Genomic DNA, 22,351 nt, shown 5'->3' on the forward strand with positions numbered 1-22,351 from the left:
GTGGGCGGGTGGGGGGTGGTGGTCATAAAGCTCTAAAACAAGAATGAAATGTTAATTAAAATTAGACCTGATATCAAGAATATTAACCTCTAATCAATTAGGTTCGGTACCATATGATCCTATTAGCTTCCATGATTATAACTGAATAGGGAAGGAACAGGCTTATTTTTCAAGGGCAAAACATATTGGAGGGTTAAGTCACTAGATTTTTAGGATTTAATCAGTGTTTCCTGGGAATGACCTGCCCCTTCAATTATGCATTCTTCAAATAGAGGTGAAATGACAAAATAAATATCAAAGAATAGTCCCAATATGATATTTATAAACAAGCACAACAATGAGGGGGAGGGGGCATGTGAAAGGAGAAAAGCACGGGAGAGCGATCTGGGGTAATTCACCAGAAATCCACAGAGAGTGAGAGACTTTCTTCCTGCTCTCTACCTAGCCTGGCTCTAAGGTGATAAGGAAGGAGAAAGGTACAGAGAAACGGCCACTGGGACCAAGCCACCCTCTCCGTTCAGTCACAGACCTCTGGCCCTGGCGGTTGAATTCCAAGAAAAGACCTCTCTCCTGGCATTTTAGCCGGAGAAGGAATACAGAGCTGCTCAATCCCGTGGCGGGGGTGTCGGTGTGCAGGGACACTGTATCAGAAAAGGGTTCCCAAGAGAACCTGGTGACCGCTGTTTTCAAAACCAACGCTGGTTAATGCCCTGAATGCTGCCAGAGATGAAGGAAGAAGGCCCGCCCAGCAGAGAGCAGAGAAGAACCACTGAGGAGCCCCCTATGCCTGCTGTTGATAGACAGACGCCAACAAGCAGAAAGCCACTCGTGGTCCATGAGGGAGTGACATACCGGACTGGGAGAAGTGACTTCTCATTGGTGTGAAGCCACGAGGAGGAGGTCTCACTCTGACCACTTCCTAGCATTTGTTACTTCCTGCCCCGACTAACGCACCAATGGAAAACAGGACCGGAGCAGGCTCCAGCACCCGGGTCTGCAGCTCTTACTCCAGCAGTGACCTTGTGGAAAGAGCGGCTTCCAACAGCCTCGGCGAAACTTCTCTTGGTACATTCCCAACTTTCTCTTCTGTCCCACCCGATTCATTAGGTGAGCTGGAGCAGAATCACCATTAGTACCTCCAGGGGCTACTAATGGTACCACCATTAGTACCTCCAAGTCCATTCCCCTCTGTGTGGTGCAGAGCGAGAGCCAGAGCCAATCCACCGTGTTGGCGCGGTCCCGCGGCCTTGCCGGGAACAGCCCGTCACTCGCTTCTTCGTGGTGGGACCCGCACGCGCCCCTGACGCGCCAGCGCAGCTTCCACTCCCGTCTGCCGCTGCTCCGCCCCCGCCCGACTTCCCTGTCCTATGTGTCTGCTTTTTGTTATTTTTGAGATGAACCTGTAAACGTGAGAACTCAGAGATCTGAGGTACTTCACATAAACACACTCAAGTATCAGTCTTTCATTCTCTGAAAACAAGAACACAGGAAAACAAGCCCCTCTCCCTCTCCCCTCAGAAATGTGAGCACCTTCCCACTAGGCTAACAGTGGCTACCTCTGCACCACATCACTGATCTCCTGTACACATGACAATAAGTTATTAAGGACAGGGTTTGCCCCGGGCACACCAGCAGCTGCTGAAGACACCTGCAGCTCCTGCAGGCTGAGTTCCAGTTTGCTCACAGCCTCTCGGAAGGCGAATTTGTTGCGAGTCTGGGGGATGCAGTCCACATAGCCTGAGCAGTAGTCGAGCAGCTGGTGTCCGGTGTCCACCAGCTGGCTGTTGGGCACGGGTTCCGTGATTGCACTGGACAGTAGGTCAGCACATTCCAGCAGGGCCTCCTTGCTGATTTTGTCTGCTGAGATTTTCTCAGCCGCCTGTTTGGTTTTTCTCAGAGCCACTTTAGTACCTGCTGTGCCATTAGCCATTTTGGCCGGCGAGATGGAAGAGGTGGGCAGAGGCACTTGAGGCGGAGGCATCGCTGGCCTCCCAGCTTTCCCACTGACGGGCACTGCCCCTGGAGCTGCCTTCTTCCCTCCTTCCGGTGTCTCTGACGTGGGCTGTCCTGCAGCGGGGGCGGTCGGCTCTTCCGTGGGGTCTGAGCACACGGACGGATGCTGCAGTAGTCTCATCACGGGTGGTGGGGGTGGGGCACACTTTGGTTTTACCCGTCGGGGTCGGTCCTTGTCTCCAGAGGATGTGACCTGATGCTCAGATAAGAGTTTGAATTTATTGCCCTGAGAGTCTGTGCCAATGAGCTGCACGTCAGCTGGAGTGTGCTTCAGAGTGGGTGATATGAGGACTGGCACTTTGTGGTTGTGAGTGGTCGGGAGGGCTGCTGCAGCCTTGGCCGGGGAAGACCAGCCTGTCTGCTCGCCATCCTCTGGGACTCCAGCCATGCCAAGTCGTGCTCCGCCATTCCTCTCCTTGCTCTTTGGGGCAGCTGCCACTCCAGCCACCCCTACCCCCGGAGAGTCCTTCTCTGTAATGGCTGGATCCCCAGAGGGGGTTCTGAGAGGAAGAGCTGTGGCTCCTCTAGGCAAAAGTTTGGCTTTTGGTCTCTCCCTGCTTGGAGCAGCACCTTCCTCTGATTTTTTTGGAAGCATGTCATTGGCCCTGTCCACATTCTCTTCTGGCTGAGAAGAGGTGGACACTGTCCTTTCCAGCTGGAGTTTGGACCTCTGGCAGTTCCTGGGAAGGGTCATTGCCATCCTATCCTGCTCTGGAAGCCCTGAGGACATGGAAGATGTAGAGTTTGACCTTGGAAAAGGCTTGGAAGTGTCATCACTGGCTGTGGGTTTACCCGCTCGTAAGCCCAGTGTCTTTTTGATTAAGCGTGGTGTAAAGAAGCCTGTGATGCCAGACCACCCACCCCCAGCAGTGCCGCTGCCCCCGCCCCCACCGCCATCGTCATTACACAGGTTCCTCTGTGCAAAGCTCCCCCCATAGCACTTGGGTGGCACCAGATTCGCCTCTTGCTGGGCAGGAGTGAAAGAGAACCCATCAGCATGCTGTAGAGAAGCAACAGATGAGAAGTTACCCGTGAGTTCATATTTCTTGTGGGGCTGATTCTCCATTTCTCGGAAGGAGCTGCTGCGTTTAGGGGGTGTGGGAGCGTTTCTCTTTTTCATGAAGGAGCTGAAGAAGCCTCCCTTCCTATCCCTGGTGAAGCATGTCTCTTTGGCATCTTCCAAGAGGCTGCTGGGTGACTTGTCTCTTTGTTTTCGAGGCAGTGCTGGGGACCCACTGGGGGCCTGTGCACCTCTAACGAACCCTGAAGAGAAACGGCCAATCACTAACGTGAAAGACAAAAAGTGACTCCATTACACTTGAAATACTAAGGTTTAATTTAATTGCAAGAGTTCTGTCGGCATCTATTAGATATCAGGTATTAGCAGGACTCAGAGGAAACTAATAAATACGTTACCGTTTCACATTGCTGAATGTTCCCAATACAACATGGGAAATAAATAGGAAGCAATAACCTACTTTCTACCTCGGCATTCGTCTTTTCTCTAAACGCTATAGCACACGCTGGCCTCAACTATCAGGCTCAGGGAAGCAGTTTTTGCCAGAACTACACAGATGGTAATGGTCCAGGATTTGAGAGCTGAGAAAACGGAGGGGGAGGCAGAGCTGTATGGCAGACGGAAAGATGAGGACTAACAACGCTGGCACTGCAGAGCCCCGGACCAGAGCAGGAGCTAAAGCAGACGCCAGCCATTCTCTCCTCAGGGAACACGGACAGGAAAACGGAAATAAGGCATCATACCCCAAGGTTCTTGAAACAAGGCAGTTTAATTCTACCTGCCTAGGGATCCATACCTGGTGCTGAACTGGAGGCAGAATTTTCTGTGGCATCCTGTGTCCCTTCGATATTCTCCTTGTTCTCCACCTGTTTCTTCAGCGTTCGGGTCTTAGAAGGAAGTATAGGCAGTCGGGGCAGGTATGGAACAACAGACGAGGAGGAGGCAGCCCTCCCAAGCTCCTCAGCTACCTCTGTGAGGAAGACAAGGGGACTGATCAAAAACAATTTCATGACACAGAAAAGGAGGTTTTTGTTTCAGAAAAGGTATACAACGGAGGAAGAAGCTGGAGAAAAGAGCACTAAAATATACAAATGGAATCACAGAGCATGTACTTTTACGTCTGCCTTCTTTTGCTCAACATTGTGACGGCCGATTCCTCCGTGCTGTTGCATGTAGCAGAGGCTCCCTCTCCCAAGTGTGAGCATACCAAATTAACCCATCCTTCTTCTGGTGGATATCTAGGTTGTTTCCAGTTTGGGGCTGGAAACGAATATGCTGCTACCGACACCCTGCTACATGTCTTTTGCTTCAGAATTGTATGTACGTCTGCTGGGTGTATACCTAGGAGCAGGACCGGCGGGTTACAGGGTGCACATCAATTCAGCTTTGCTGGGTCCTCTCAAACTCTCTCCCAAAATGGCTGTAGCAATCTATACTCCCACTAGCCTTGTATCAAAGTTCTGATTACTCTGCATGCTTGCCAAAGTTTGATATTATCAGGCTTTTTGTTTTTGATTTTAGCCATTCTGGTGTAGGTATGTAGTGGCATCTTACTGTTCTATTCTGGACTTCCCTGATGATGAGTAATGATGGTAAGCATGGATTCATATGCTTTCATATTTTGGATATCTTTGTTTACTGAGTGCTCGTTCAGAGGCTTAATAAAGCAGATTTCTGCACTTAGTTTTTACATTGCACCTTGCACCAAGAAGGAGGGTGGACACATTTCATGTCATGCTGCATTTCATTCATAAAACAAATGAGGCTCCTGAAAAAACATTCACTGTATCAGTAAGCCTCGGCTGATTCAACGTGGCTATGAGTTTTTGGGGCTTCTGCTGGGGCAAAGACATACTTTACTATTCACCCCTTAACAAAAATGAAGCAAGCAGGACTGATTAAACTGTGAAATATTGTGATTTTTTTTTTTTTTACAACATTTTGGTGTAACTATTTAAAAAATCAACTCCCCCACAAGAAGGGGTACATGGCCTATAACCCAAGTCATGCCAGCGAGACTGTTTTCTTACACTGCTGCCTACAGCAGCTGGGAGACAGACGTTAGCTGTGAAGATATGACCTCGAGGAGGCTAGCAACTGTGTCCCATACCTATTGGAAGATTCTGAGGATGAGATCAACCTAGAAGCAAAAGTAAAGTGATACTGGGTGGGAGAGGCTGTGAGAAGGAGGAAGTCCTGAAGCTAATTGATTCTGTGGCTTCTACTGACTCTGAGTTAGCACCATCCCTCCTTTCCCATGGTTTGAGCCAATAAATCCTCCCTTCACTGCTTAAGAAAGTTTGAGTTAGGTTTCCTCCACTCACAACTAACTAATGAATACATCCTTTTAAGGTAGGAACTGTGTCTTAGCTCTGTGTCTTCAGTATATGCTAGCCACAGATTAGATGCTATGATTAATAAAATGTGGATTAAAAGAATCTTAAATTTCTGGTTTAGCAACTCTCAACTGCAGTTAACTTCAAAAATTGATAATGGTTGATTTTCTATAAGGATATAACATTTTCAAAGGAAACAGAACTATTTAAGGATTCAACAGAAATTAAAAGGCGACACAAAAGCACCAAAGAAATGGGAGCCTATGACTTCTACCACTTCAACTCCACACGAAGGAAAGCACACAGAGGAAGAAGAGAGCTGGCCAAGGAGCTGCTCAGTGTGGCCCAAAGGGCTGCCTGTATGCTCTGTGATCTATGTGCACAAGCTTCAGCTTACAAAGGAGTAGGATGAAAATACTTTGCTTTCAACCTCAGTATTTACTTTTCCCTTTATCTGAAATGATAAGTCACTAATGGAAGAAGACAAAATTCAACTTGCCTGATTTCCTCTTCTAATATTTTGAAACCTGAACTTCAGTAGTGAGCTCTATGTTCAATTATGAAGGAAAGGAAAAATCTGAAAAACGTACGAAATTCTGGAGCTATACTGAAAAACCTAGTAACAACACATAACTAAGAATTCTGTTTTTAGCTCTCTAGGAATAGCTTCACTATATAACAAGTGTTTACTGTTTGACTCTTGCATGTAATTTTAGAAGCACTGTAATACCAAAGCAGGAAACTGCCTGTATGTATGTATGTATGTATGTATGTACCCATACACTTGTTTTTCAGATAAGAAAAGGGCTCTCACTGTTCATAGCTTAACATCCTCATTTTAAAGTATTCTCCATGTCAACATATTTAAAAATGTCATTTTAAACATTCAATTATAAGCATATAGTAATTAACAGCCCACTGGATTTTTAAATTGTTTTTAATTTTTCAATATTATAAACTACACATCCTTGTAGCTAAATCTTTATTCATACTCTTATTTATTTCCTTAAGATCTACTCCCAGAAAATAACTTTCTGGATATTGGGAGGTTTTTTTGTTTGTTTATTTATTTTGAGAGAGAGAGAGAGGGAGAGCACAAGCAGAGACAGAGAGAGGTAGAGAGAGAGAATGTAGGGCTTGAACTCATGAGCCACAAGACCATAACCTACCTGAGACGAAATCAAGACTCAGACACTTAACCAAGTGAGCCACCCAGATGCCCCCAAATTTCAATATTAAAAATGAGCTAGAGACATAAAGACACATTTAAAGAAAGCAAAACAAGAATAACAGAGGCCATGAATTAATTCAGTATCCTGAAATGGAGTCCCAAACTGCAGGAGTCTATAATTTTTAATGTTATTACCACCCCTACCACCACCCATGACTGGCCACCAACAGTGAATCACCAGATTCTCACCTTCAGAAATGCTGGAGTCATGGAACATGGTTTCAAAAGCCTGATGTGTTTCAGCAAAAGACGGCCTGTCGGCAGGGCTCCACTTCCAGCCTATGTGACAAAAGAAGGAACTAGGGAAAGCTCTTTATAAATTAACCATCCAGTGGCACACCTGAGAGGGAGTGCTGTGCATCATGGCAACAACAGAGGCATAGTATGTTCACAGGTGTAGTGAGCCCACATCCTAGGGCTGGTCCTTCCATGTAGCCTTAGCTTTTGTCCTTTCTACTACAAGGATAAAGAGGGGTGGGGAGATGGTTTCTAAAATGGAAAGTTTTCTTCTACTGGAAAAATGAAAAAAGTAAAACCTGTCTTCAAACTCATTCTAACCTTAAAATCAGCTATCCATATTCAGAAATATAACAGGCCATCAGACAGGAGGAACTTAGAGTCCACTTTGACAAAAACAGGACAGTAAGGAAAATAACAAGACTTATGCTTAAACACAAATGCAATTTAATTCATTACTCACCTTCCAGCTCTCTCATCTATAAGAAGTCAGAGGCTTCTGTTTACTCATCAGAGGTTACTTTCAGGTATTCTCCAGAGTCTTTAGGAATCGTTTTTATCTAGTTGAAAGCAGCCTTCCCCTATCTAATCTCCAAACCCAAGTGCTTATTATCCTATTAAATATGCAAGTGGGCCATGGAAAACTATTCTTAGGATTCCAATTAAGACACAATGATTGGTGGAAATGCAAACTGGTGCAGCCACTCTGGGAAAACAGTATGGAGCTCCTCAAAAAATTAAAAATAGAACTACCCTACGACTCAGCAATTGCACTACTAGGTGTTTATCCAAGGGATACAGGTGTGCTGTTTTGAAGGGGCACATGCACCCCAATGTTTATAGCAGCACTATCGACAATAGCCAAAGTATGGAAAGAGCCCAAAAGTCCAATGACGGATGAATGGATATGGTATATATATACACAATGGAGTATTACTCGGCAATCAAAAAGAATGGAATCTTGCCATTTGCAACTATGTGGATGGAACTGGAGGGTAGTATGCTAAGTGAAATTAGAGAAAGACAAAAATCATAGGACTTCACTCATATGAGGACTTTAAGAGACAAAACAGATGAACATAAGGGAAAGGAAACAAAAATAACGTAAAAACAGGGAGGGGACAAAAACGTAAGAGACTCTCAAATAGGGAGAACAAACAGGGTTACTGGAGGGGTTGTGGGAGGGGGGATGGGCTAAATGGGGAAGGGGCATTAAGGAATCTATTCCTGAAATCATTGTTGCACTATATGCTAACTAACCTGGATGTTAATTTAAAAAATAAATTAAATAAAAATTAAAAAAAAAAAAAAAGACACAATGGTTGGGCCTTCTGGGTGGCTGAGTTGGTTAAGCATCTGACTCTTGATTTCGGATCAGGTCACAATCTCAGGGTTGTGATATCGAGCCCCACATTGATTGGGCTCTGCACTGAGCACAGAGCCTGCTTGGTATTCTATCTCTCTTCTCTGCCCCTCCTCCCACACTCCCTCCCTCCCTCCCTCTCTCTCTAAGATAGATAGATAGATAGATAGATAGATTCTCTTAAAAAAAAAAAACTCAATGGTTTGTTATATATGCCAACTAGCTGATAAATGACCAACTCTTTATATGCCATGAGGTTGGTCACTCTAACAATACTGAGAGGAAAACTATTTCTTAGTATCACTAAGAATCACTGCCTTAACCTTTAAAATCAATGCCTTAACCTTTAAACATTAAAATAAAAAAAAAAAAAGAAAACCACTCACATGCTCTCATAAGTTCATAAACCTTAGGGGGGCATCCTTCAGGTTGTTCCATTCGATATCCTTTTTCCAGTAGATCATAGACCTGAGACAGGTCAATACCTGGATATGGTGACATTCCATACGTAGCAATTTCCCACAGCAGTACCCCAAAAGCTGCATAAGGGATAAAAGAAATAAAAAGCTGAATGTTTCTTCTCTGATTTGTTATTTATTATGTACCATCAGGTAACTTCTCTTTCAAATTCTGCGTAACATTCACACTGTTACATTAGTATACTCTTCTAATTCTTCTAGCATTCTGATTCTTACAGCTGAATTTGTCCTTCTAAGATATTTGCCACAAGAATGCTTCAGGTATAACCTCAGGACTTTTATTTAGATCTCCTTTACTGCAGTGAGGGAGAATAAATTATGATCATAAAAAGCCTAGGACATAACTGAACTACTCTTAGAACAATCTATGATCTATTTAATGAGTTTCAGTTTTTAGATCAGCTAATATTAGGGGAGTAAAATAAAAATGGATTCATTTAAAATCAGAAAAGAAATTACGCTAGAAAAAAAAAAACTGCTGGACTTGGTCACAGGTTATTTCTGAGTTTGAGATTCCTGATAAAAAGTCACTTCGTCTCGGTTGCAGATAAAAAGTGACAACTATTTCTGCTGGCCTACAACCCAAATTTCTAGACTTGTTCAGTCCACTGAGCATCCACTAAATCAGAATTCTTTTCAGTGCAACAGAAACAAGATGAGTTACAAGAGCAAATTCTAGATGCAATTCCATCACGCTTCCTTGAAAAGAGAAGGTGACTCTGCGTCATGATACTCTGGAAATAAGCAATAAAATCTAATAAGGAAAACAGGAAACTTTACAGAGAAAGGATCAGTAAAATCCAATGCAGTCCAAGATCTAGACTGTGAGCTCTCTGAAAGGACTTTTTTTTTCACTTTCTTCTTTACACTTTTTAAAAATTTATTTAATTTAAGTAGGCTCCATACCCAATGTGGGGCTCTAACCCCTTTCTCTACACTTCTTTCTATGCTAAGTACCTAGCACAATGCCTGGCAGACAGTAGAGATTTAATAAATGCTTGCTGAACGACTGATAAAGGATGGGGGTAAGGCAGAGTTTACTGGTCACATAAAAGAGAAATTCCGAAGAATTAAAGAACATTTATAAAAAAATAAAATGACAGGGGAGCCTGGTAGGCTCAGTCGTTTAAGCTTCCGGCTCTTGATTTCAGCTGAGGTCATGCATGATCTCCCGGTTTGGGAGTTCAAGTCCTGTGTCAGCCTCTGTGCTGTCAGTGTGGAGTCTGCTTAGTATTCTGTCTCTCCCTCTCTTTCCGCCCCACCCCTGCATGCACTGTCTCTCTCTCTCAAAATAAACCTAAAAAAAAAAAAAAAAAAAAAGAAGACATAGAAAAAGTCCCTTCCAAACCTTACCCCAAACGTCAGATTTAATTGAGAAGGTATTGTAGGCAAGACTCTCTGGTGCTGTCCATTTAATAGGAAATTTGGCTCCCGCATGAGCAGTATAGGTGTCTCCAGTCATCAGTCTACTCAAGCCAAAGTCAGCCACTTTTACCACATGGTTTTCTCCCACTAGGCAGTTACGGGCTGCAAGATCTCTGTGGGAAAGAGAACCCTAATGTGATTCCACTCAGTGAGGAAAATGGTCATGAACAAATGCTCTATTCTTAGTTCTTTGTGCTACAAGCAGAGTTGATAAGTCTGTGCTGACAGATATGGTAGTATTTTATGATAGCTGCTAACATGGTAGAAAGCCACTAATTATCCACCACTTGGAGAGTAGTCATCAAGAGGCAGTTACGTGATACTAGAAGAAAGCAGACTTCAGAAAATGGGTTCCTATTTGTAAGTACACTGGGCTAGGTTTCAGAGGTGAGCAAAGATGCTTTTCTACAAGGCTTTAAGTTCTTAACTGAGACGGAAAGCTTTTTTTAAAATTAAGCCATTAGATGGAGCAAAAGGCTCTTGGATATAATCCTGGGCAAAATAAAGAGCATTCTGTTTTAAGAACGGCAAAGGCTCCTCATTAATACTTTAGCCAGAATACAGTAGGTTTACAAGATGGAAATGATATTATAGTGGGTGGGGCCTGTGAAAGAGAAAATTGCTTTCTTGGGTCATCTGGAAATTTCCAGGAAGGTCCTCACATTCTTCTCTTCATTTGCACATCAAGCAAGGTAGCTTCACGGTTAGAAATAGCAATGATTGGGCTTTACACACCTATGGATGAAATTCTTCTTCTCTAAATACTCCATTGCAGAAGAGATCTGAGTGGCCATATAGAGCAGTACGACAGCAGTCACTTCGTCTCGGTTGCACTCTCGGAGATAATCAAGCAAGTTGCCGTAGGGCATGTACTCAGTCACGATGTAAAATGGTGGCTCCAAAGTACACACACCTGGTAGTTCAAGAATAGAGCTTGTTTTATTAGTATAGATTCAAAAATTCCAAACCACTTCGTCAAGAATAGTTGACAAATTTTAAAGTCTAGTTCAGCAGTAATCTTTTCCCTTCTTGCCATCACATTCTCTGAAAGTAACACAGCAAAGGTAAGTTGCTGGTTGATAAGGGAGTCTCAGCTTCCATTACATCATTCTCTGGAAATCCACATGCATTTGAGCATTTGCCTGTTTGGGCAAAAGCAGAGTTACTTACATTAATTCCATAAGGGGTCTGGAAGACCAAAATTTCTGGAGTTCTGTATGTGCCCCAGATTCTGAGCCTCACCTGCACACTAACAATGTTTATCTCAAAGTAACAGCAATTGTGTATATGTTGAAAACTGTGAGTTCAGCCTGTATAAAGCTTGGTAAAAAGACTGCTTCCATAGTCAAGGATTTCACTGACCCAGGGTAGATTCCTTACAAAGAATCAACAAGAAGCTGAGGCACCTGCACGGCTCAGTTGGTTAAGCGTCTGACTGTCGGTTTTGGCTCAGGTCATGATCCCACAGTTTCGTGAGTTCGAGCGTCACATCAGGCTCTGTGCTGACAGCACGGAGCCTGCCTGGGATTCTCTCTCTCTCCCCCCTCTCCCTCTAAATGAATGAATAAATAAATAAATAAATAAATAAACAAACAAACAAAAATAAAATATATTAATAAATATAAGTAAATATAAAGTAAAATAAATAAAATACATATATATATTTTTTTATTTAAAAAAAATTTTTTTTAACATTTATTTATTTTTGAGACAGAGAGAGACAGAGCATGAACGGGGGAGGGGCAGAGAGAGCGGGAGACACAGAATCGGAAGCAGGCTCCAGGCTCTGAGCCATCAGCCCAGAGCCCGACGTGGGGCTCGAACTCACGGACCGCGAGATCGTGACCTGAGCTGAAGTCGGACGCCCGACCGACTGAGCCACCCAGGCGCCCCCATATATATATATTTAAGAAAAAAAAAAGAATCAACAAGAAGCTATTTCCTTTGGGACGGTTTATCTTAACGTGAACACCCAAAGAAACTGGCCCTCCTTCAAAATGGGCAAAGAGTTCAGGCAATAATTTCTTTGTGACCTGAATAGCCATTCTATCACAGCATAGCACATTCTGCTTAGCAAGGTAAACTGATGAGTATGGTCACAATTTTTAATTTGCTTCTTTTCAACAGCTTTTCATTTAATGTCTCTACCTTGTAAAAATATTTTGTGACAATGTTTGGTTTGGCATCATTTTGAGTGGTTCTGAACTTGAATCTGGGGCAATTACCACAAGCTGGGCAGTTTTATATATTGTAATCAATCTAGGCCACTCTCTCCTGGGCAATTAAAAAAAAAATTTTAATTAATGTATGTATGTATGTATGTAATCTCTACACCAAACATGGACCTCAAACTCACAACCCCAAGATCAAGAGTCAGATGCTCTAATGAGTCGGCCAGCACCCCGTTCCAGGGCAAATTTTTGTTTTTTAATGTTTATTTTTGAGAGACAGAAGGACAGAGTGTGAGTGGGCAAGGGTCAGTGAGAGAGGGAGATACTGAATCCAAAGCAGGCTGCTCCAGGCTCTGAGCTGTCAGCACAGAGCCCGACATGGGGCTCAAACCCACGAACCGTGGGATCATGACCCAAGCCAAAGTTGTATGCTTAACCAACTGAGCCACCCAGGCGCCCCACTGGGCAATTTTTAAGGAGTCTGTTGAGTAAAATGACAACTATTTTTTTTTTTAATTTTTTTTAATGTTTACTTATTTCTGAGGCAGAGAGAGACAGAGCATGAGTGGGGGAGGGTCAGAGAGAGAGGGAGACACAGAATCAGAAGCAGGCTCCAGGCTCTGAGCTGGCAGCACAGAGCCCGACGCGGGGCTCGAACTCACAGACCGTGAGATCATGACCTGAGCCGAAGTCGGACGTTCAACCAACTGAGCCACCCAGGCGCCCCAAAATGACAACTATTTACTGAAGTAGTTTTGCACTTAGAGCTTCTGCCATGGTGATTCAAAAGGAGTATGTGGAGACAATGGGGTTGGGAGACAAGCATCACTAAGGAAACCCATGGCTCAGAAGCTCCCTCACCTAATAGCTGTACCAGATTAGGGTGCTTGATCTCCTTCATCACTGCAGCTTCTTTCAGGAACTCTTCCACCTCCATGGTATCTTCCTGGAAAGGCCGGGGGTGGGGGAAGAAAACAAAACAAAAAAACAGAAGAGGGACAAACCCCCATTTTAATCATTTGAGTCAACTCACAATCCTAAACCTACAGCTTTAAAAAAACTTCTTTCAAAAATATTTTTGAATATTTTAGCATATTAAAGAAATTTTATCAGAACCTAAGATACATCCAATTAGAAACAAAAATGTCCCTAAAATGTATCCAGTATTTGAAACGAAAGTGAAAATTAGCAGGGCAAGCAACGGAATATCCTATCCCATATCCCATCACAAGGGAAACATGGCAGACCTGGATGGTAACTCAGTTCTCAGTTTACTTCCTTACACATCTCAGCCTTTGAAACAGGAGACAGAAGGGTTAGCTGTTTACACATTTGTCTTCCTGACACATTCCTTAAGGAGCAATGCACATGTGCAAAGCCATGCATATTGTCTCACACTCACAGTAGGCTTAATAAGTGCTTGCTAACCAGAATGGATTACTACTCATAGCCAGAGCAGCCCTTATAAGTGATATGCCAGAGCTATGGAGGCAAACAGGAGAACCGTCAGAGAACGGAATGAGTGACAACTGTGCAACTGGTTACTAGGATGCTTAAAGAAGACAGCAGCATGAGGAAGATTTCTGGGACTATTAGGAACAAGAAAAAAGGATTTAATCTCATAGAGATGGGGGGAGCATGAGGCAGAAAGCTGAAGGACAGACGAGACAGCCCATGATTCTTGTACACTGCACCAACAATTCCATCCAGCAGGGGTCCTTCTCAGGAAGCAAAACAGCTTGTCTTGCCTTTATAACTTATAATTTGCTCCTAACCTTTCACTAACACTTACATCAACAGCCTCCAGAGACAAACCTTCCCCACATGTGGGTTTCGCTGTGTTGCAGTGAATAATCTGCCCGTGCGCTGTCAGCAATGGCACTAAAGTTAATCATCAATTTGCTGATGTGCTTGGCATCAGTGGGTGGAAAGTGCTCCAAAGCTGAAGCATGGGCATGCTCATATTTCCAAGTGATTCAGCACAAATGTAAAAATGCCTGGAAACTGTAATTCTTAGCAACCCACCTTCAATGTTTTCACAGCAACCGTAAGGCTATATTTCTTCCAGACGCCGACATAAACTTCTCCATACTGCCCACCCCCAAGTTTGTGCTTCATGGTAATATCTGTTCGTTCCATTTCCCATTTGTCATGGATGGGGGACACGCCATAGACTGTTGGCTTATTGCACTTGGGCGCTGGGTAATGTAATGTTGTCACCAGCCCATCCGCCACTGTGGAGTGATGATGAACCAGCTCTGCCAGGGTGCTAAAGCGGCTCTCGGCAGTTACATACACCTGAGGAGAAAGGCAGGAGAAAAGCTCCATCAACTTGAAAAGGGTCAGAAAAATTGTTTTCAAAGCCCATTATTTCACTGGTCTGAAGATATAAAGACAGGAGGCTATCTTATTGAGGTAAATTAAATGATGATGGTAAGGAGAAACAGAACTTCAATTTAATCCTCCTTAAACCATTCTTCCTAGGCTTCCTAAATAAGCTCTAGTTTTGGGGGAAAAGCTTCCAACGTATCTTTCTGAATCATCAAGATCATTGGTCTTCAAGTAGTTTTAAGCAACAAGACCGTGAAACCCAAATATGTTAGCAGCAGAGATGCTCTGATTAAAGGAGGCAAGAGGAAACTTGGCCTCCTGTAAAAGGTTATGAAATACCACATCAGAATCTTGCACAGCACCAAACCTGAGAACCACAGAGTTCAATTTTTTTGGTAGGGAGAGAGTATTTAAGTATCTTATAATTTTTACTTAATCAGGATATGTTTTTGAGTATCCAGGCCACTAAAAAAGGGCCACAATAGGGGCAACTGGGTGGCTCAGTTGGTTAAGTGACCAACTTCAGCTCAGGTCATGATCTCACAGTTCCTGAGTTCGAGCCCCACGCTGGGCTCTGTGCTGACAGCTCAGAGCCTGGAGCCTGCTTCGGATTCTGTGTCTCCCTCTCTGTCTGCCCCTCCCCCACTTGCATTCCGTGTCTGTCTGTCTGTCTCTCCTTCTCAAAAAAAAAAAAAAAACATTAAAAAAAATAAGTTAAAAAAAAGGGCCACAATTTTATTTCAGAGTGGTTAACAAAACAGTAGTTAATTTGTAATAATAAAAGTATAAAAGATGAGTAGTCTTCAAGCACTATCTTCCAAAGGAGCTTGTTTATAGTTTTTTTTTTAAATGAAACTTTTGGTGTATATAGAATAATACACAATATATACAGAATTGATGATTTTTACAAGGTGAACTCACCCATGTAAACCTCTCCCACACCAAGAATTGTAACACTACCAGCACCCTCCCAAATAAGCTATTCACCCCTTCGAAGATAACCATTCTGCTGACTTCTAGAACACCTTAGATTAGCTCTGTCTGCTTCTGAACTTACACAAATGGAGTCATACAACAGGTATTATTGTGTCTGCTTTCTTTCACTCAACTTTTCTTTATTGTGATATAATTTGCATACCATAAAATCCACCGTTTTCAAGGATACAATTCAGTGGTTTTAATATATTCCCAAAGTTGTCCAACCATCACCACTATCTGACTCCATAACACTGCCACCCCCTCACGCCCATCCCTGACAGTCACTAATGCCTTTCACTCAGTTTTCCATGTGTGGCACTCACCTACGACACAGGTCAACAAACTTTTCTGCAGAGGGCCAGAGAGTAAATATTTCAGGCTTATGGCCATAATGCCTCTGTCACAACTATTAAAAGCTGCCATAACAAGGAGAAAGCAGCCATAGACAACATATAAACAAATGGGTGTGTCTGTATTTCAATACAATTTTATTTACAAAAATAGGCAACTGGTGGGCCCACAGATTTTCTTGAGAGTGTGCACAGCAGTACATTTTTTGTTGTATGAAATTCTATTTTATGAATATGCCACAATTTACTAATTCATTCTGTTGTTAGACAATGAAGTGTTTCTAGCTTGGGGCTATTATAAATAATGCAACTGTGAACATTCTTGTACATGTCTATGTCTTCTATGTCTCCTATGTCTACAACACATGCACTCATTTCTGTAAACCAGAAGCAAAGCTGCTACATCTCTCCCACATTACCACTCATCTGGTTCTATTTGGTTTCATCAAGAGACAGTAGGTCTGTGCGGTGATATAAAAGAGAGAATTCATAATTATTTCCTACTTTGTAACAGCCATTATGTTTTAAGGAAATTATTTCATTTAATCCTCACGATGACCCAATAAAGTGCAATGAGAAACAGGCTTATGTAAGGTCACAAAGTTAGTAAATAGACATGTTGGAGTTATGCACCAAACCAGGTCTGCCTGCTCCAAAGCCTGGGCTTTCCCCTACTCTGCATATCACACAGAGGGAAAGAGCAGAACAAATGATTCCATATAAATTTACTGTTCAGCAGAACTGACACAAAGGCAGGCCTCACAGTTTATGAAGTAAAACAGTTCCACTCCTAAGACAGCCACCCTGAAACGACTGGTCTTCCCAACGTGCACTCTGCTCAATGACTGACCTATTTCTATCAACACACATTCATACTCAGTCTCCGTCTCAGAAGCCCAGATTCTTACTTTGTGAACTTTGTGGCAGAGATTATTACAATTTTCAAAGACAGAAGGCTTAATCTAGCAATTCTGTACAACACACTGGATGTATATATATATATATATATATATATATATATATATATATCCGTACACTGGTGGTGATTAGAACAGCTAACTTAAATAGCAGTTTCTTCCATTCACCTTCAAATCTCTCATTAAACTATTGATATAATAGTGTTTTTCATTTCCATTACCATATTCTTATGTGTAAGCTCTAATGTGCCAAACAGCCCAAATTCACATCAGTGATTATTTTATTTCATATGAGTCATAAAAACTTATTTTTTAGTCATTCTGAGTGTTTTTTCTAAAGAACAGACCATCCACGCCCAAGGTGGTACCGGCCAGTCTTACCTTGCTGTCTGTGGTGGTGTTGATCCTGTAGTGATACACACGGCCCTCGTACCTGAGCGAGATGGACAGCTGCCCAGGGCTGCTCTCACTCTCCCGCACCAGGAAGCTGCCATTGATCAGACTGCTGAGCAGGTACTCCGCAGCGCTGCGCGACACGGGCCCATGGTACCAGGAGTGTTTTTCCAAGCTGTTCACTGGGGTGATGTAGTTGCTTGGCACCCAACCTTGGCCATTCTTAGAGCGAACTTCACTCCACTCACCATTCTGGTTGTAACCAAGGACTCGAAGCTTTTCACCTGGCCATGACATCATCAGAGAAGAGAAGAGAAGAGAAGAGAAGAGAAGAGAAGAGAAGAGAAGAGAAGAGAAGAGAAGAGAAGAGAAAAGAGAAGACAAGACAAGAGAAGACAAGAGAAGACAAGACAAGAGAAGACAAGAGAAGACAAGAGAAGAGAAGACAAGAGAAGAGAAGAGAAGACAAGACAAGAGAACTTAACTTCAAATATCAGCAGTCTATTATCAAACTCTGAACTCTGAAAAATCAATCAGGAAATTTTACGCCAACATTTAAAAAAAATAATGAAAACAAACTTGGCTGCTCATCATATCGTGATTGATCTCTTTAGCTCGTGGCTTAAAGACAAGCAGCACAGTTAGAAATAACCTTCTGGTATTTACTAAAGGTTTTCACACCAACTAAAAAAATGCCATTAGGAAACTCCACGTGTGGTATAGTATGGTGGCATACAAACATAGAAAGGTTCCCAATCCATAAACACAGAGAATACACCGCTGATTGCCAGAGGGGAGAGGGTGTGGCATTGTGCAAAATGGGTGAAGGGGAGTGGGAGATACAGGCTTCCCTACAGAGAATAAACAAGTCACAGGGATAGATGGTACAGCACAGAGAATACAGTCAGTGGCATCGTAATAGAGTTGTGTGGTGACAGACGGTAGCTACACTTGTGGTGAGCACAGCACAACAAATAGAGCAAATCACAGTGTTGTACGCCTGGAAGTAATGCAGTATCGTGTGTCAACTATACTTGAATTAAAAAAAGACAGGTTATTCTGGAAAATGACACAGTCTCACCCTTCAAAGAAAAGTTCATTTTTCTCAAAACAGTTTGTCAAGGAATGTATCTTATATATGGTTCAATGTTAACAACAATCAAGGATTAGGGATGAGAAATGTGAAATACAAAGTCACTCTGAAATTTCAGTTGGCACCAAAGCAGCAAGACCATCTACGTAAGAAACAAAAAACAACAAAACAAAATAGAAGCACAAACCACAGAGCTTTCTGTTTTCAGAAAAAAAAAAACTGCTTGGGGGGCAGGCGGGCGGTTAGGACTCCCAAAGCACAATCTTGTCTGGGACTCAAGTTTTACCAGTTACAGTTTCCCAACTTCCCTCCCATTCCTTATGAAGATGAGTCAGTCCTACTCATTCCTCTAAAATTAGTGTGTGGGAAGGGAAGCCGCCACTGAAGCCAGAACCCAAGACAAGTTATTCAGAATGTCTTTGCTGTCAACGGCAATGTCCTTAATTTCTCTACTAAAGTTGTGAACCTCAGCTTTAAACTCCCTAATATACATTTTGCCCCTAAACTTACAGCTCAGACAAAACAGGAAAGGTGAAAGAGAGATCATGCACATGGCCCACTAGTTATCAGGCAAAGGCCACTGAGGAAACACTCAAAATCATTATTCTGGCAGTCACTGAACATTTTCAGCAGCCCACAGAAACGTCTACCATAGGATAACTTTATTAGCTCCTACGATCTCATCTTTGACCTGGAAGTGACATTCAATGACAAAAACAGGAGTATGTACTCATAAAATATACATATGTACACATGAGTAGATAGGAGCATGTGGTGTGGTGGTGGGAATGCGCAGATAAATACTCACCAACCATATCTGCAGGTAAAAAACCTCAGTGCTCCTAGAAAAGCTAAATAGAACTTGTTCCTCTATAGCTGTTCTCTATTGTACCACAAGAACTAGAAACGTAAAGAATTAGTATATTACTGTTGCTTCCTTACAAATAACTGCTAACGGTGGGTCATCATTAGCAGGATACAGTCAAAAACCCTGTTTTTGTCTATTTTCCTCTCTTTTAGAAGTTAGGAGGGGAATTTTCTACTCTGGAAGTTTTGAGCACCAGGGAAATTGACGATAGGACTAGTGGGGATGTAAACATGAGCTCTACTGACAGAGGAATGCTGGGAGAACTGTTTTTTTATTTCAAGCAAAAAACAATATTCAAAGGAGGAACTATAATAAGTTGTCATTATTTTATTTTTAAAATATATTTTCTTCTCCTTTAAAATATAAAATAGCTTTAGCATGACATCATTTTATATTAATAAGAACCTGACAGAAAAATCTGGCTTCTCATGGGTTTCATGAGAAATCCCTGTTTGCCATGAGATAACAAGAATCCCACCCCCTGAGCTGCACTCTAGCGATTGCCATAACTGGTAACTGAGGAGTCAACAGACTTTCTTTATCGATGTTTCCTTGGTGACTGAACTATCTTAGAAAAACCTCACATGAAAAGTCTATCTAGAAAGAATGTTCTGAGTCACTGCTTCACCAACTTCTCCACTGAAGTATCCATAAAGGTAAAAAAAAGTGTGTTGTAGCCCGAAGAGACTACTGCACAGTATAAAATTCTTTGAAATCCTTTGTTTTATCCTAAAAGTTCATGTAAAAGTTTCCCCCCATGCATAAACCTCATACACACAGAAATATTATCACCATCCCTTCCCCAAAAACTACCTAAAGTCTAGATCACCCGCTTTACTTTTTCTATGCCTCTAAAGCCTCCTGGCACAGATAAATGTGCCCTTACACCCACTCAGGGACACATCTATACTCCAGGTTTGAGTTAAGGGTTTCTTTTGCTTTTGGTTAATCTGGCTGGATTTAAAAAACTGATGCATGTAAAAGTTTTATAAAAGGGTAACATTCCCTGAGTGGAGGTCTGCCTTAATCTGGTTTATTCACTCCCATTTAAAGTTTTATTATCAACCTTACAAATAAAAACTGTATGTCTGGCAAATTATCATTTAAATTAGTTTCATTTAAGTTAAAAATTATCCTTGGGGCATCTGGGTAGCTCAGTCAATTAAGTGTCTGACTTTGGCTCTGGTCATGATCTCGTGGTTCATGGGTTTGAGCCTGTGCTGACAGCTCAGAGCCTGGAGCCTGCTTCAGATTCTGTGTTTCCCTCTCTCTCTGCCCCTCCCTTGCTCATGCTCTCTCTTTCTCAATAATAAATAAACATTAAAAAAAAAATTATCCTGAAATATATTTTTCCCAGTAGGAGGCTTTCATAAATTCAGAAGAACAAGCTTAGGTAGATTAGTAATCTAATTCATGTACACAATAAGAATGTCCCATGCTTCTTTCTTTTTTTTACTTTTTTGTATTTTTTTTGTATTTTTATTATTTTTTATTTTTTAAAGTAATCTCTACACCCAACGTGGGGCTCACTCACAACTCCAGGATTAAAAGTCACATGCTCTACCCACTGAGTCCCAGGCACCTCTCTTTCTCATAGAAGGTCCATATTTTCTGTCCTTATTCAAAAAACTAATAATGAATGATTTTACTTAGTCATGTTCTTAGTGCTCCCTTTTATAAACTTTCTACTAAAATAAATGACTATTCTCTTGAGAGTATTACTGTAATAGAAATCCTTCCTACTATTCCTTTCACTAGCCCATATAAACACAAATGAGAGATTTGTCTAGGCCAGTGCTACTCAAAGCAGGTCCACAATAAGATATGACACTTGTGCTGGAATGTGAATCACTGGACTACTTCCTTCTTGTTCAAAGTCTTGCTTTGCACCAAGGTGGCTCAGTAGGTTAAGCGTCTGAATTCGGCTCAGGTCATGATCTCACAGTTCGTGGGTTCGATCTCAGGTCGGGCTCTGTGCTGACAGCTCGGAGCCTGGAGCCTGCTTCAGATTCTGTGTCTTCCTCTCTCTATGCCCCTCCCTTGCTTGCACTCTGTCTCTCTTTCAAAAATAAAATAAACATGGAAAGGAAAGGGGAAGGGGAAGGGGAAAAGAAGGAAAGTCTTGCTCCAAAACCAGAAAATGTCAGCTGAACTAAGTAATATGTAGTATACTTAGTGACATAGTTGGCTTACATATCGGGACCAAGTTCTTAATCTTAACAATGTGGACTGGTAATGAACTATTCTCAGGTAAGCAGTCAGCCCACGGACAACACTTTGAGTAGCACCAGGCTCTGCCAACATGACTCATCTTAGCCACAGTTCAAACAGAAGAGATGGATAGTAAACCTAGTGCCACCTAACATGAATGCTGCATATTACATATAGAACTGAATTCTGAGAATGAGAAAAGTTTATGTATATACCACATGGTGCTTGCTTTCTTTCTTTCTTTCTTTCTTTCTTTCTTTCTTTTTTAATGTTTATTTATTTTAGAGACAGAGAGACAGAGCACAAGTGGAGGAGGGGCAGAGAGAGCCAGAGACAAAATCTGAAGCAGGCTGCAGGCTCTGACCTGTCAGCACAGAGCCCGACGCGGGGCTCGAACCCACAAACCGTGAGATCATGACCTGGGCTGAAGTCGGATGCTTAACCGACTGAGCCACCCAGGCGCCCCTACATGGTGCTTTTTCTAAAGTACCTTATCTCCGCTTCTCATTAATAAACCCTATAAAGTAGACAAAGTGACATTATCCCATGTACAGGCTTAAACAAATAAACAAACAAGCCAGTGAACCAAAAATATCTGGGCCTAAATCACCTAATTTTAGTCAGAGGCAGAATCTAGAACAGACCCCTTTATTTCTTAAGCACTAATGAAAACTGAAGAGTGAGGAGATATTACACAGAAGCTCACCTTTAGTGATGCTGAGTGTATTATCACCACTCGCCACAAAATCATAAAGTGCAACAAAGAGATTAGGGTCACTCTCAGTAGCTCCAAGTAAATTCTCCTTGGAGCTCCACCTGATGGCTTCATTCAGTGCCTGGGGTTCAACGTCACAACCATAGGGGCGGTGCAAGGCTTCTGAAAGACATAAAAAGAGAAAGGAATTGACACTAAGTTCAACCATTAAAAATTCGTTTG

The 22,351-nt window shown here is 42.3% G+C and overlaps 1 protein-coding gene across 6 annotated transcripts in view; it reads right to left on the reverse strand.

Moving 5' to 3' along the window:
• Nucleotides 1–1,171: 1,171 nt before the first annotated feature.
• The window catches only part of ABL2 (ABL proto-oncogene 2, non-receptor tyrosine kinase), a 105,180-nt gene continuing 84,000 nt past the window's right edge, over nucleotides 1,172–22,351 (reverse strand). For 3 of the 6 annotated variants that reach the window (XM_049634038.1, XM_049634039.1, XM_049634042.1), the window contains 11 exons: nucleotides 22,121–22,291; nucleotides 17,231–17,526; nucleotides 14,299–14,571; nucleotides 13,135–13,219; nucleotides 10,838–11,015; nucleotides 10,031–10,215; nucleotides 8,585–8,737; nucleotides 6,788–6,877; nucleotides 3,828–4,001; nucleotides 3,043–3,276; nucleotides 1,172–2,733 (listed from right to left, as the gene is read on the reverse strand). In XM_049634038.1, coding sequence (XP_049489995.1) covers nucleotides 1,553–2,733; nucleotides 3,043–3,276; nucleotides 3,828–4,001; nucleotides 6,788–6,877; nucleotides 8,585–8,737; nucleotides 10,031–10,215; nucleotides 10,838–11,015; nucleotides 13,135–13,219; nucleotides 14,299–14,571; nucleotides 17,231–17,526; nucleotides 22,121–22,291 — 3,020 coding nt within the window. In that variant the 3' untranslated portion in view covers nucleotides 1,172–1,552. Of the gene's footprint in view, nucleotides 3,277–3,827; nucleotides 4,002–6,787; nucleotides 6,878–8,584; nucleotides 8,738–10,030; nucleotides 10,216–10,837; nucleotides 11,016–13,134; nucleotides 13,220–14,298; nucleotides 14,572–17,230; nucleotides 17,527–22,120; nucleotides 22,292–22,351 lie in introns of all 6 variants that reach the window. The other 3 variants (XM_049634036.1, XM_049634037.1, XM_049634041.1) reach the window with 1 other exon arrangement.

The sequence above is a fragment of the Panthera uncia genome, chromosome F1 (assembly GCF_023721935.1).
Source record: "Panthera uncia isolate 11264 chromosome F1, Puncia_PCG_1.0, whole genome shotgun sequence".
NCBI classification, from domain to species: Eukaryota; Metazoa; Chordata; class Mammalia; order Carnivora; family Felidae; genus Panthera; species Panthera uncia.